This window comes from Emydura macquarii, unplaced genomic scaffold (genome assembly GCF_026122565.2).
Source record: "Emydura macquarii macquarii isolate MOO-44397 ecotype Brisbane River unplaced genomic scaffold, CSIRO-AGI_Emac_v2 contig_587, whole genome shotgun sequence".
Taxonomy (NCBI): domain Eukaryota; kingdom Metazoa; phylum Chordata; order Testudines; family Chelidae; genus Emydura; species Emydura macquarii.
Genome location: NW_027130724.1, coordinates 10,847,966 through 10,864,481, shown reverse-complemented (window position 1 = coordinate 10,864,481; position 16,516 = coordinate 10,847,966). Strand labels below are relative to the sequence as shown.

Below are 16,516 nucleotides of genomic sequence, written 5' to 3'. Positions count from 1 at the left end.
TCTTAAAATAATGGTTCAAACAAAGATGACACTTTGCTTATTTTTCCAAATTGCTTTACAGACAAAGTATTAGACAAGTAAACATCTTCTAATCTTAATTCCACCAAACAAATGTTATTCAACCTTCACTCTTTGTTTTACCCTTCACAATTCAATGTTAATTATTGATGAAAAAATGGAATCAGTATTTAAAATTTGCAAGGCCTCCCTGATTTTTTTTCCCTTTCAGTTGTTCCTAGCTTTAATTTATAAAGAACATATATAATGGGCAGCAACATGCATCCAAAACCAAAATCACAGTTTTGGAGCTAGATTACGGGAAGAAAAATATTAGCTACTGGTAGGTCTGTTATCTTTATTGAAAAAGAAAGAAAAGTAATCAGTACAGGATACAGGTATAGCCCCTGGTAAAATTGTTTCTGACAATAATTAACTGTGAAACACAAGGGTTCTGGAATTCAAGGTTATCCTTTGTTTATTGTTTGAGAGTTTTGCCAAAAATAAGTACTAGGCGCAGTAGTGGGAAACCTCACTGTGAAATTTTAATCCTCAGATTCCAAAAGTTAAGAATTGGACAAGCCCACAGTATAGAGAGTTCTCCTTTCAGAAAGGGTGTAGGAAAAGGAACGTATTGCCAAAGTCAAAACGTGAAAAAGTAGTACTAAATCAATTTTAAGGACAGGGAAAAATTGGAAAGCAGCTAAAGACACACAGATATTGTTTGATTTAGTCCATCCCTCATGCCTCCTTCTTCCCCTCAAGTTAAACAGAGAAGTACTCAGTGAGTTAGAGGATATTCTTCTGTCTCTTACATGGTCCTTTGTTCTACACTTTATAATGTAAAAGACTAGCACAAATGTAAACACTCTACACAGTTTCAGAAACTACTGAAGTGGGCCAAAATTTTCCAGAAAAAAATAGTTATCTGCATTTCTGTGCACTTACATCTGTAAGTATCTGAAAACTTATTGCCAGTCACTGACTCTTCACTAACTTTTCATTGCCACTTTAGGTAGAGTTTTGAGATTCCTGTTAAAAAAATTCAAATGTGAATCTGAATGTGAATTTCTATCAACTGGCTAACCCTAGGCCACACAAAAGTTGTCTCCACACAAAAGTTGCAATGGTTCAGCTAAAATCAATTTAAAATCAATTTAGATAAAGTAGTGCAAACCCTTATGTGGACATGCAGATCTGTTTACACATGCTTTATATAGATATAATCCAGCTAAAGAGTGGCCACAAAGAGGGCTGCACCAGTTTAGCTAAATCAATTTAAAAACTGATTTTAGTTAAGCCCCTGCAACTTCTCTGTGTACTCAAGATCCTAGTTCTATTTACCTAGAATTTTTCCTAGGCCACACGGGGCAGGAAAATGATGGTGATGTGCCAAGGAGAAGGGAAAATCTGTAGTTACTGGGAAACGCTTGCTGGCGAAGCAAACCCAAGTATCACATTCTTTTATAGGAGTCCCTTTCCCCCAGTCTCAGAGTTGCCCACTGTCTGCCACTGTACACCACAACTTTCATCATGCTGTGAAACAAGACGACATGGTACACCATGGTACAATTAAAAGTACAGGCCACAACTTTATTAAAACCCTTAACCAATCAGCCAAACTACTTGGAAGGGCTATCCCGGTGTGGATTTCAAATGGATGCAATAGTCCTGGAGTCTACAGAGCTGAAGGTGGGTAAGAGAGCAATGTCTCCTGTACACCCTCAAGTCTGCCCTGGGATCCTGGCTGGAAGCCAGAGTCCCAACCCTCTCCCTTCCTTTATGTAGGAGATAGGAGAAATTAAACACAGGGAGTCACACACTGAACAGACATGGAGACATATCCCCTCACTGTGCAATGTTGTGCTCAGGGCTCATGCCCAAGCACTTCCCTGTGCTACCGGAACCTCACATCAGACTCTTTTTAATCCACCAACTGCACTGGAAATGGCGAAAGTTGTAACAATAAAATGTAAAGCCCCCAAACAGGATCTCCTAAGTGCTGGATGGAAGGTGAAAAAACCACTCAGCAGTTTTCCAGTTTTGCCATATAGGAAAAATCCCTTTCAGACCCCAAACAAAGTATGGCCATCAACCTAACCCATCAAAAGAGATCAAACTCATTAGATATGGGTAAGTAAAGGCAGGGCTCATAGTCTAATTGATGAGACACCAGAAGAAAGCAAAAGAGTTCAAACTGGCTACTACCAGCAGTAAAGGCAAAGAGAGGAGGGGAAAGAGTGTGAAGACAGGAGTGTCCCCATTGCCTTTGGACCCATCAAAGCTGCACTCCAGCTAGCAAGGGAGCATTGTCACAATGGGAAGGATGAGACAGATCAGGGTTGAGTGTTCTCAGGTTCCGTCAATTTTATGTAATGTGTATACACGGAACGGGGTGGGAGTGAAAGTTGACTAAAATCATTGAATAAGCTATAACAATAACGTATGCACCATATATTGCCAGCACTAACGGTATCTTGTTGCTGACTGCATTTTGCTATTACACTCAGACTATCAACTTTTTATTTCTATGACTGTTTTTTAAAGTGTGCCTCTCACGGACTTAAACTGCTCTTGCCTCTCAGTTTGCTCCCCTTTTGGAGACCAGCTACAAGAACAATACATCTCTAACTATGGATCTCCGTTTGTGACATATCAGCAATTTAGCAGTTAATAAGCTTTTTTCTTTATTATCTTCTATCTGAAGAAGACTTATAACTAAATCTCTTAATGGTTTGTCTCCACATATCAGTTGGAGCCCTCCAAAGAGGTATTTAATTTAAAAATTACAAGGGGAAAAAAAAAGAATAAAAGGGTGATAAATATTATATACCCTTGGTGTGAACATTGAGGGAAGTTCCTTTATGATGGCTCTATATTAACATCACAAAAAAGAAAATAAATATTACTTAAGGTATGAGGTAATCGTAACAATTTATTGTTCTTGTAGAGTTCATCATCTTTTCTGATCCATCACCGAAATATCATAAGAGTAGTCTTAAAAATTGAATCTCTCTTACTTTTTGTCTACTCATGTCCTGTCTGAGCCAAAACAGAATATTTCTCTGGTCTCGGAGAACATTTTCAACTGCTAGCTCCTCATCCCCACCTCTTTTGAAGTTCCCTGCTCAATGATTGCTTTTTCCTGGACTTCAACATTTCAGCACTTCAGAAATTAGCTTTAGAAAAAGTAGCACTTAGAAATTCTAGTCATAGAGCAGGACTCCACGGAGCTAGACACGTAACATAAAGCATGTCCCTGTCCCAAAATTTTACAAAAAGCAATGTTAGAAAATACAGAAAGTCAAGATTTAACTAATACAAGTTTCCAAGATGTATCTACACGCTTATATTCCATAAGTAAAAGGCATGGGAAAATCAGAGATTGATAAATACATCTGTCCTTTTCTTACTGTTTGGATTTTACTCTCCACTCTTTAGAATACCCCTTTTAGAAATTTGAAAACAGTATTCCCATTCTACTTCTCTCCAAGAGTTTTGCCCTTTTCTATTTTTTTCCTTTTTAAACTTGCTTCATTTCCAGGGTCTTGTCCACACAGAGACTTAGTGTGCAGCAAGCCAAGGTGTGAATGAATCTATAGCGCACCAGCATGTTGCTGACTAAATCATTGTGGACCCTGCTATACAGTACTAAAAGTTCCATAGTGTGCTTTGGCATATTGCACGCTATGGATCTTTTAGTTAATGTACAGTAGCAGGGTCCACACAGTGACTTAATGCATGGCTGGCTTGTAAGCTGTAATTTCATTCATACTCTGGCTTTCTGCACACCAAGGCTCCATGTGGACAAGGCCTAACACTTTCTTTGTGTACCAGCACCACTGATTTTGTCAAAACAATTGTGAACATAGAGTGATTTTTTGTACTTGTGCTCCCTAGCTTGTTGATTCATTAGCATCTAATGTAGGAACTGTATAAAAAAACACAAATTTATTTAAAATCAGAATGCATTGTATACATTTCATTCACTGATTTAAAAAGTTAAAATGAAAAGAGAGTGAGCCTCTTGCTTCTAAAAATATATTTTAACTCATCACTCTGATTTCTCAGAAAAACTTTTAGCTACCAGTTAGTAACATGTTGAACTTGCCTTTTCAGTGATGAACGTGTTTGCATAAGAGCAGCTTGATTCATGGCACGGATCCAGCCATTCATATCCTCCAGGGTATCTGCACTGAAGTAGTATGTGCGCATTCCTGAATGCTCTGCCTGAGAGCCAATAACAGAACTCTTATTATAAATGTATGCCCTCATCCCCGTGTGGACAGCCTGTAAAAACAAAAAGCAAAGACAAATTAGACAAAGCTATTATTCTGAGCCTAAAAGTATATTATAACTTTAGGGGTTACCTTAAAAAAAAAAGGTCCTGGGTTCCCACAATATCTTCCTGCATTTAAAATAGAAGATATCACACTACAATAGCTACTGCAGTGTTACAAATGTTGAGTTTAATGGCATTTTCTAATTTTATTATAGATCAGTTGGTGCTGTGCAATTCCTTTCCCTCTTTTTCCTATCATTAAAATAACATTGAAGTATTTTGTTCTGTTTTTCATACCAATAATTGGAGCTTTTTATTTTACTGCTATCTTACTTGATGCATTTTATTTACTGTGAACACAATACAAAACAAAGTAATGGATCTTTTAGAAAGAATTGCTTAAGTGAGCCAATTTTCCTAGATCATATCATGAAGCAATCTGTTTAGAAGAAACATAATACAAAAGTGTTTTTTAAACTGGCATTTTAGGAACAATTGTATTGCATGTTAAGACTTTTAGGTTAGACAATATACTTTAAAAAAACAATTAGCTGCAAAAACTCTAGATTTGATGATAAAGTTACTAACATTTATTGAATTATTAAAGCACATGGTACTGTATTTCAAATGTTATTGCATAAAAAAATTTCCATGTGCTATCTCAAAACCAACACTACTTGAGATATTAGATGTATGAACTGCCAGCAGCTAAGTATTAAACTTTAACATTGTGACATTGCTATTGTTTTATGTACATAATTTTAAATTAAATCCATGTATTCTAGTCTAGTTATGTTTAGTCAGATCTTATCCACACTTCCCTAAAGACATGGTACCTACATTACTAGGTAAGTCTAAACAGATGCTCCTTCCTGAAACAAGCTACAATATTTCTTGTGTGTTACTTTATAAATCCACTTCAAAAGCAGACAATCAGAACTCATCTGGTACTGTTAACAGAATTAACAGCAATTAACAGCCATTCAGAGAATCCTAAATGAGGTCAGCAATTTTCAGGTTCTTCCTCTACTAGTTAGTCCTTCAAAAATCCTCTATTTTGGCTTGAGAAGCTTCGGTTTTATTTGGTTGTATTTATTTAATCACGAAATCTATGAATCTCCCTCTTTTTTTGTTACATTTCCAAGCACTTGAACTCTGTACTATAAAACTCGGACTATAAAATTCCATTTAGGTTGTAGGCTCATGCAATGAATATTTTGAGCACATTAGTAATTTAACTGTTCACATTTTTTTTTTAACAAATTACAGCTAATATGAACACACACAAATGCCAACTACATAAAAGCATTCCTGAAACAAATGAGTTTTTCATTCACACATACACATATATACAAAACAAATATGCCTTTTATTTTAAAAGCTACATTCCACATAAAACGCCTATAGTTGGATTTTGTTTTGATGGAGTCTTTTATCCCTTGTTAACTATTCCTTGCTGAAAAATAACCTATCATCATACTTGGCTTTAGAAACTCAAACCGTTTTAACAGAAGACAATTTGTTTGACCCTGTGTGAAGCTTCCTACATGATCTCAGTTATACACTCTGAAATTGCTGAGTTAGTGTTAACATCAGAACCTCACTGCAACTATATGCAAACTTATTCTAAAAGAAAGGGGTTTCCCCAGTATTTCAGCACTTCGTGTTTTGTAGGCAACTCTCTCTTTTTTGCACAAACATTTAAATATAGTCTGAAGAGGGTCTACCCCAAGTTATGGGCTGTCCAGTGGGAGCCCTGTAACCTTGTACTGGACACACTTGAATGCCTGGTACATGAGAGACACATGAGATGGGACATGCCTCTTCCAAGGGTTAAGTTAATAAAGCAGAGGCCTGCTGCTTAAATCAAACTTTGTCTTAATTCACCTGCATGTCCTAATTAACGTGTATGTCTTTTTTCTCCCATAGAATTCTATCACACTCGCTCAGGGTAGCCACATTCACTATGCAACTAGAAGAGGCTGCAGGACACTATTTGCCTACTGGACTGTATGTATATGGCACTTTTCTCCCTTGAAAGAGTAAAGAAATTACATTTATAGACTCTCAGAAGGAGCAATAAAGGTGTCAGGCTATCATCAACAAACCCTGACTCGCAAAAGAGTTAACATGTAAAATTGGTTAAAATAAGATTCAAATGTATTCCAGATATCTATTAGTAGCACGTCAAATGTGCAAGAAAATAATCTTATGCTGGTGTCTGATGGCTGTCACTGCTAGCAGACACAGAAGAGATTTATCTTATTTTCAGTTTTTAACTATTGTTATTAAGGATGTCTACAGCACACTAAAAAACCTAAAATACAACACATGCACATACACAATGGTGGAAAAAATAATATTGGTACCTATTCATGCATTCAGATGCCTTATTCTGGACAGACAGAGGAAAAGACAGGCTCTCTCCCATAAGGCACAGAAGGAGAAATGGAGAGCAAACCCCAAGAGCATACCAATAGGACAAGACAAGGACAAAAAAAGTTGAACATGTTAAAATAGTAAAAGGATTCAGGTTTTCAAGGAATGTATTTTAACAAAAAGCTACACTAATTAAACTACATAGTAACTAAGGCTAAGTGTCTAGAACCATTAAGTTCATAAACAGAAATACTAAACTAAAAGAAAGTCACAATTACACAGTGAAAGTTAGCAACTTTTTCCACCGCTCTAAAAGTCAGGCATTACAATGACTTATGAAAATACAGTAGAACAATTCCCCTTATCTCTAGGTTGAAATGTAAAATTTATGGAACACTTATGAGCCAAAATTAAAAGAATATCTCATCCCTCAGCTAGACTGTGAATCAGCTCCCTGTAAAAATTGTCATCAACATTATATGGAGAGGGAAGAGGAATTAGAAATAAAAACTCTTCAGGTAATCTAGAAGTTAGGACCCTTTTTTCACTTCTTCCTCCTCCATTCCAAAGTCTGAAACAGTCTCTCAGTTATACAGAGCTTGGCATTTCCTCAGTTTACAACATGGAATGGTAATAAATCTATTAGACAGATTTAAGTTACATAAGCTGCCAGGGAGCTTAAAGGGAAGGAGAATGTGACCACAATTCTCCAAGAATATATAAAGAGTGAAGTTTGTCAACAGCAACCTCAGGAAGCAGCGAGATATCATGAGCAACTGATTAATGTGGCAGCCCAGGTCCCAACAGGTCTCAGGAATGATGAACAGCTCCACATAGTAAATCCTGATTTTTGCTAATAAAAGACATTCAATTACTCAGGAACAGTATTGCAGTGGCCTCTATTTTACACATAAAGATTGGAATCTCTCTCGTTTCTTGGCTCCAGATGTACCGATGCTGAGATGATACCTCTCTGACATAGAAGTTATACATGGTAGTGTCAATGCAAAAGTAGTGTGTCCTGGTAGGGCTGATGTCATTTGTGATCTCTTACAGAGGTTTTATTGCTACTCCATCTTGTTCATCTTCACCATATTAGACTTAAAGCAACAAATCATGGACTTGATTTTGCAGGATCAGAACCTATGCTTGCATACATGCTTACAATGAACTGTTGCTTTGCTAAAGAAATAATGGTAGGCTCTCCCCACTTTCTCAATCTAGTATAATGGAGAAATATCCCTAAACTATTTTTTAGTATTATATTTGGATAAATTAAAAAAACATTTCCTATGAAAATATTTTTAACATACATGAACAATCACATATCCTTCTCTCAGGGAGAACGCCACTGCTTATAATAAGACTTCAATAACATTAATTTTACATTAATTGACAATACTCTATGTTTTAAATTGTTTAATACTAAGACCAGCTCAACAAACTAAATACATCAATCAGTTTTAAACAAGTATTTAAACTACATATTACTGATGAACACGCTTATTCATGGTGAAAACTGTAAACGTATGTGATAGAAAGTTAATTTTTTGTAGCAGCATAACTATTAATGTACAATTTTTTTTAAATCAATAATATTAATCAGATCACTATAGTGTGTTGGTTGCTGCACTAAATATTGGGTAAAGACCTTGGTTCCTGAAAGAGATTACCCAAAAGGCCATCATCATGGCACTATCCACTGGAAAAATAAAGACTAGTAAAAAATTTGTCAAGAAGGATGAATTAAAAATTTAATCCAAAATCGAGGTTTTTAAGTAAAACACACTTTAATTGCTGTCCAGTTACATTTGAAAACAGGTTGCAATTGCACTTGAACGCTGTATGCACTAATATAGGGGTGACATTGTTAAGTGTTGCAAGAGAAACAGAAGCATGAACTCAGGTCTTAACAGATCAGTAAAGGAAATTTACAAAAGACAAAAACTACAAAAGGCCTTGGTTCTTAAAATAATTTTTTTTATACAATACAGGATGGCAAAACCCTCCAAACTTCTATGGCAGTAGTTGTATGGGGTTTTTGTTTGTTTGTTTTTGTTTTAGTTCTTCTATCTGAATTGTGCTAAAAAAACCCTTAAGCTCATACATTTGTTATACAAAAATTCTCTTGCAGACCTTGCACAATAGCGTTCACTCAAAGCTAATTTTTGAAGCTGAGATTTAAACCTCAGAAAATACATGTTTAAAATGGACGCTGGCCAGTAACAAAACTCATATTGTAATTGGCATTTTACACTAATCTAAACAGAAGACAGACTGCATTTAAAATGTGACAGGATACATTTTCCACTTGTTCAGGACTTCAGTGTGAAAAAAGTCCTATCTTTATTTTGGGATTAATCTGGTTGTGCTTTCTATTTCTAGCAGCATTTAGTTATGACATATAATGTCTATCCATGCTCTGTATATTTAAGGGTACTGAACAGATTAGATAAATGTAATGGCTAGTGAGTGATGGAATTCTGGTAAGGCAGTGCTCTTGAAATTCTACAAGCTGACACATGATTCTGTTGGTGAGGAATTTGAGACAGTCTCGTGTTATCACTGCTATAGAAGTCATAGGAAATCATATTCTTGCCCCTGCTATAAAACTTTGTTCTGAAGTAAGAAAGTCAGAGGTCCTGGCCTTAGACCTGCATTCAAACATCAGATAAAAGTTTAAGTAGAATCAAGATCAACCCAATAAATAATAGTAAATAATACGCAGTCTATATTTGCATGGGATTTCTTCAGTAATAGCATAACACTGGCTTTGCAATAAAATCCTACATGACATCAGGAAATATTTTTCCCTTAGTTTGATGAAAAGGCCATCAACTGAAAGCCTTACAGTGATTTTAAGCAAATGTCCTCATCACAACTTCATGCAGATCTTTGTCCAACTGGCAAGAAAAAGAGGATGGAGCTCCTTTAAGGGTCCCTACTGCAATTCGTTTACAAGGGAGGAGCAAAGGGGATGGACTTATCTTAGCGAAGCCAAAGTGGGAGAGGGGGAGGAACAGGAACTGGATGGAGGTGGCAGCACTGACCTACCATGTGTGCCAGGGGAGAGGGAAGTATTTATATTCCATGCATTTGGGAAGGAACTCTCAGTAGTCACCAATCAGTAGTACCCACTTTCCCACCCAAGGGATCAGAGTAGGTCTGGGCTTTTTTTTTTAAATAAAGTCATCTGCTGTAGGCATTGTGCTAGTTCCTAGGAATTTTTGCTTCACCACCAGATTGGCTGAGGCAGAGTGGATTTTTTTGATTTTCTTACAGCAAATCAGGAACCCGGTGAAGTAAATAAAGAGGATATGCAAAGTCATGCATTTAGGGACAAGAATTTTTGCTATAAGCTGGGGATTTATCAGTTGGAAGTGACAGAGGAGGAAAAAGATCTGGGTGTATTGGTTGATCACAGGATGACTATGAGCCATCAATGTGATAGGACTGTGAAAAAGGCTAATGCAGTCTTAATATGCATCAGGTGAGGATTTCCAGTAGAGACAGGGAAATGTTAGAACCATGATACAAGGCACAGGTACAAGGCACAGGTGAGGCCTCATCTGGAATACTTGTGCAATTCTGATCTCCCATGTTTAAGAAAGATTAATTCAAACTTGAACAGGTGCAGAGAAGGGCTACTAGGATGATCCAAGGAATAGAAAACCTACCTTATGAGAGAAGACTCAAAGATTTGGCTTGTTTAGGCTAACCAAAAGAAGGCTGAGAGGAGATATGATTGCTCTCTGTAAATACATCAGAGGGATAAACACCAGGGAGAGAGAGAAGTTATTTAAGTTAAGTGTCAATGTGGACATAAGAACAAGTGGATATAAACTAGTCATCAACAAGTTTAGGTTCAAAATTAGATAAAGTTTTCTAACTATCAGAGGAGTGAAGTTCTGGAACAGCCTTCCAAGGGGAGCAGTGGGGACAAAAAACCTAATTGGCTTCAAGCTTGAGCTTGATACATTTATGGAAAGATGGTATGATAGGACTGCCTACAATGGCATGTGTGACTGCCTGTAGCAAAAATCCCCAATGGCTGGAGACAGAACACTAGATGAGGAGATTCTGAGTTACTACAGAGAATTCTTTCCCAGGTGTCTGGCTGGTGGGTCTTGCCCATATGTTCAGGGTCTAAGTGATTGCCATATTTGGGGTTGGAAGGAATTTTCCCCCAGGTCAGATTGGCAGAGACTTTGGGGGTTTTTCACCTTCTTCTGTAACATGGGTCATGGGTCTCTTGCAGGTTTAAGATAATGTAAATAGTGAATTCTCTGTAACTTGAAATCTTTAAACCATGATTTGAGGACTTCAGTAACTCAGCCAGAGGTTAGGGGTCTATTTCAGGAGAGGGTGAGTGAGGTTCTGTGGCCTGAGATAAGAATTGGTCTGAAGCTGAAATGCTGAACAGGATGGAAAATGAAAGAGGTAAGAGTACCAAACTTGCCTCAACCAAGTAAGTGCAACCAGAATGAATCTGGCATTTTCTTGACTGATCTTGTTCACTACCCTCAATATCAATGGTGTCAGAGGGTTTGCATAAAGAAGACCCCTAATCCAAGGAATAAGAGGGGTATGTCTACACTAGAAACGTAAGTCAACCTATATTAGGTCAATTTATAGCCACCACAGTAATTATTGTGGGTGGTTCATGTCCACACTACCCTCTTTGGATTGGTGGTGTGTCCTCACCAGGAACGCTTCCACTGACCTAAGATAGGCAGTGGGGGAGACCGGGCTCTCAGCTCCACTGGCAGTTCCTGCTCAGAGCCCGGCTGCCCCACAAGCACCTGGCAGGTGATGCGCCCCCTCTGCTGCCCGTTCCCTGCAGGAAGCTGCCAGGTCTTCTCCCCTCCCTGTTCCCTGCTGGGAGCTGGGGGAAGCTGCCCCAAGCTTCTTACCCCCGGGGAGCAGGATCCAGCTACCCCAACTTCTCAGCCCCCCCCCACGCCCTGCCTGCTCCCTGCCAGAAGCCAGGCAGCCTTGTCAATTTCATGGCTCCTTGAACTGTGAAATTGACAAAGGCTTGGGAGCAAGCAGAGGGGGGAGGGAGCCACCCTTCCCTCCCCCTCTGGCTTCCAGCCCAGAGTGGGATCCAGCCACCCAACTTTCCAGGGGAGCAGGAGAGAAGCTTGGCTCTAGCTGTCTGGTTTTCTTGTCAGTTTCAGGGCTCCTACTGTGAAATTGACAAGACAGTCAACAGCTGATGTAAGGGACATAGTGTCTCCATAGACATTGCAACTTAAGCCTTATGTCTCTCATGGAGGTGGCATTATTAAGTCAGTGTAGCAGGGCACTTCCATTGGCATGCGGAAGGCTGTAGTATAGACTGACATAAATAGGTCGACATAAGCTGCCTTATGTTGACCTAACTGCATAAGGTAAACTAGCCCAGAGAAAGGCGTATCCCAAGGACTGATGACCCAGACCGCCTCTCCAACAAAATTTCTCATACTTTCTGTTGGTGGTGGTTGCAAAGAGGTCCACTTCTGGAAACCCCCAGGTTAGGAAAATGTGTTTGAGAATTTGAGGGTCCTGCTCAGAATCCAGGGAGAAATGTCTGTTAAAATTGTTCACCATGGTTTTCTGCAAGCCTGGAAGGTAAGCAGCGGAGGTGAAAATAGGATTGACTATACATCAGTTCCAGAGCTTTATTGCATTAGCACAAAAAGAAGGGATTTTGCCCCCTCTGATGATTTATGTAGAACATGAAGGCTATGTTGTCTGTCATGATTTTAATAGATTGGTCCCTGAAAAGGAAGAAAGTGGATACAGGTGTTTCTGACGACTCGTAATTCTAGGAAGTTGATGTGTGGAAGAGACACTTCCATTTGCCTTCAGTTGGGTATGTCCCAAGATGAACTCCCCATCCCACAAGTGACGCATCTGAAATTATAGTAATAGCAGGTGGAGCTTGAGTGAAATCCCACATGGACTTTGGATGGGTCTTTTCAGAGAGAGTCTAGTACTTGATGAGGGACAGGCCTCAACTTGATTACACTGTATTTGTTTGGAGCATATATTGTTCTGAGCCAACCCTGGAAGCAACAAAAATGTGTTGGATTATGTAAGTACAAACTGTCATAAGACCCAGCAGTTGGAAACATTTTTTTGCCAGTCTAGGGACTTATTTGAATCATGGCAATCAGACTTGTCAGTATCACAAATCAGGGAGGTAAACACTGAATGTTATGGCATCCAGAGAAGCTCCTACAAAATCTGTTGAACTGTAGTTAGAATGGACTTTTTTTTTATATTGAGATGAACTCCTAAGTTACAGAATAGGGATATGGTGTCTGTAGGGCAAGGGGATTTCAGCGTATGAGCCACCCTTGAATAGCCAATCCTCAAGGCAGGAGAAGACAATTATTTCCCATTGATGAAGGTGAGCAGCTTCTACTGCCGGGATACTGGAAAATACTCTTGGGGATGACAACAGGCTGAAGGGGAGCACTTCATACTGGAAGTGTTCCTGGCTAACTGTGAAATGAAAAAATCTCTTGCGAGAGGGGTTAATGGTGACATGAAAATATGCATCCTGAATATCAAGGGCCATGAAGCAATCACTGCAATCTAATGATGGAATTATAGCTGCAAGAGTTACCATACTAAATTTTTTTGATTTCATGAAGGTTTTTAGAACTCTGAGATCTAATACTTGTCATCATGCACCCTTATTTATGAAACCAGAAAATACTTGGAATAAAATCCCTTTCCTCTGTGGTGAACTACAACAGGTTCTATGACTCCTACATATAGAAGGCAGATAGTATCCTATATCAGCAAATGTTTGTGAGAAGAGTCCCTGAGGAGGGACAAGGAAAGTGGGGTGGAATGGCAGGATGGAGGAGAAATGGATGGAGTTACCCAATGTTATAATTTGTATAATTTGCTCCCATGCAAGTCAAAAATGGGAGAGAGAGTCCCCAGAGGGAGGAAGATGGGTAGTGTGGGGTAGCTGAAGATTCCCAATGTAGGAAGGGTTCTTGACCCTTGTCCAGACAATCAATTTGACACTTCAATGATAATAAGGGTTGGTTGGTGTTAGAAGTCATAACAGGAAGTCTCTTCTTCTGATATCTCTGTCTTTTCTCAGGTGGTCTGGCTGGTCTATGAAAGCCGGAGAATTGGACCAGACGGATGTCTGTGCCATTTGCCATCTATTACATTTTCTTTTATTTGCAAGAGTTTATATACCAAGAGAGGCCCTTGTCCTTTAAGGTGTACAAGGATTCTTTGTTGGACTCACTGAAAAGTTTTAGTGTGTCAAAAGGAAGATCTTCCATGATATTTTAGACATTCCTAAGATATCCCGATAGCTGCAGCTAAGATGCAGCAGTATAGATAGAATGAACTGCAGTGTTGGTTGCATCCAAGGAAGTTTGCAGTGAGGGCCTCACTAAGAGCTAGCCCTCAGTTTTGATAGCCTGAAACTGTTCCCCATGATCTGGAAGATGATAATCAATAAAAGTGTTTCATTTGCTGTAACTGGTGTGATCACATTTCGCCATCAGAGCCTGATAATTTGCTATTCTAAACCAAATAGTTGTGGAAGAGTAAAGGTTGAGATGCTTCTGGTCTTTATCATATGGCGTAGACTCAGTATGGTGTTGTTTATCAGGCTCATTAACAGCCTCCACACAATTAAGAAATTAGGAGGAGGGTGTGAAAATAAAAACTCATAATTCTTCGTAAGAACATAGTACATTTTATCAGCTTGCTCAAGTCTACCAGATCATTTTGACGGGATCCAGTAGACCTTCATTTATTATCATAGCCACTCAACCAGAAGTTCTCATGTGGAGTATATCCAGGATCTTATGTTGTGACTCTTGGACCTCCTCCGATGGGATCTAAAGCAAGGCAGCCATCTATTCCATCAGCTCCTGAAAATGCTTAAAATCTTTGGCATAAGAGAGTGGAGGAGGCATCATAGATGTCTGGAAGAAGATATATTAGTTTGTGGTGTCACCTCTTTGTCCATTCTAGTCTCTTGCTCTTCAAAAGTTGGAGTTGCTTAAGAGAGAGAGAGATGAAGCAGGGGATTGCCTTTCACAATATTCCCCAGAGGAGTAGCTAGGACCCTCAAAAATTGCTGATGGAAAGCTGCTCATGGGACCCAATATGGCCATTGAGGAAGACTATAAGATAGAGGGGCAGGCATCCAGTACTGCTCATAGTTGTGAGAAGGGATATGAAATTCTCTTGCCCTTTGGGCTTTTTCTCAGGTAAGGTGCCTGGAAAGATGTCTCTATGGTGGTAAGTAGGAGATCCCTGTACAGAGATATGGGAATCTAAAGAAGAGTCCTCCATATACCAAAGGAGGAGCAGACATTGGAGGTGAGGATGATTGTCTGTTTTATGACAATGGTACCGGAGAATCACGGGGTACCAGAGAAAGGTAAAGCCTCAGAGACCCTACTAATCTCAGGACTCACTTCTATTACATACCCATTAATAGTGGAGACTCCTGGCTCACCTGAACTCCTTGTGCATGAATCTGCATCTGGATTAGATGGGACTCCACAGTAACCAATGCTAATACTGAAGATGATGGTGGTGGTGGTGCCTGTCTAGCTGTATCTGTCTAACTGTCTAGAGGTATCTATGTTGCAGTCTGGGTCACTGTTTAGGTACCAGAAGTGGTAAAGAAAAGTCTGATGATGTTACAGACATTCTAGATTCAGGAGTGTTTAGAATCTCTGCTAGAGAGAGGTCATGCTTAGATGGTACTGCAGACAATATCAATACTGAGGTATGCATGGTTCTGCAGGTCTTTGAGGAGCTTGAGGTCTTTGATGATCTCCTGGTATCAGAGATGCCTGGAGTTTCAGCAGTACCTTTTTGGGACAAGTGGTCTCAAATGTTCCATCTTGATGGAGACCAAAGCTTTTCTGAAATAGGCTCCCTATGAGGAGACCCAAAACTCCTCCTTCTAAGAGCTCTAATGGCACCCTCTGCGCTCTTATCCTGCAAAAACCTAGGTACAGAGGTTGACAGAGCATGGTGCTCAGTCGGAGGTTGATGTCCTAGGAGGGTATCTGGGCCTGGATCTGAGGCAGATCGGAGGAGGGAACATTCCAACACTGAAGTTTAATCTCCTACTTTTTACAAGATCTGCCTTTAAAAGGTGAACTGAATTTGGCTGCGATGTGGGTTTCTCTCAAACAACAGATACACAAGGAATGTCTGGTGCTGACTGGGTTTGCTTCCCAGCACATAAGACACTGCTTGAATCCCAGGGACACTAGCATGCCAAATCGATGATGACCCCCCCAAAGCAAACCCGTCAGAACAGCGGGAAATTAAACAGAAACTCCCAAATTATAACTAGTACAATTATCACAAAGAACTAAATAGCTAAATTAAGAACTCAACGTAAAGTTGAAGTGGACATTGCTAGATGACCTGTCTCATGTTGTTGATGGCTGAGCAGGAACTGAGGGCAGTTTGCCTTCACAGCTTTATATTGTATTTCCTTGGTAGAGGGCACATACGCTTCTAATGGGCACTGCTATTGAAAATCTCCAATCAAAGCCACATGTGTACCAGAAGTGGAACACCTGTAGGGATACTACTTGAAGAAGAAATATTCATTTAAATAAATCTATTTCAATCTATTTCAATTTCCACAGGAAAATAACCTGAGATCAGCAACAGGCAGTCTTAATTGCTAAAACCCACATATTAGGATGAAAGAAAAAGCTCTAGGTGAGCAGATTTAAAAAGCGAAGTTTTTCTGTAATTCTCATAAGGCAAAACAGATGGAAAAAAGTTTCTTTCTAGAACACCACTTGCATACCACTTGATGAAACTGTGCATGATTAATGCTTGTAATTTACTTTG

The 16,516-nt window shown here is 39.2% G+C and overlaps 1 protein-coding gene across 12 annotated transcripts in view; it reads right to left on the bottom strand.

The window, feature by feature from the left end:
- The window catches only part of PLEKHA7 (pleckstrin homology domain containing A7), a 291,612-nt gene that overhangs the window by 68,784 nt on the left and 206,312 nt on the right, over nucleotides 1-16,516 (bottom strand). For 11 of the 12 annotated variants that reach the window (XM_067540688.1, XM_067540693.1, XM_067540691.1 and 8 more), the window contains one exon: nucleotides 4,109-4,287. In XM_067540688.1, the coding sequence (XP_067396789.1) occupies nucleotides 4,109-4,287 (179 nt within the window). Of the gene's footprint in view, nucleotides 1-4,108; nucleotides 4,288-6,648; nucleotides 11,527-16,516 lie in introns of those variants that run through there. The other variant, XM_067540700.1, reaches the window with a different exon arrangement.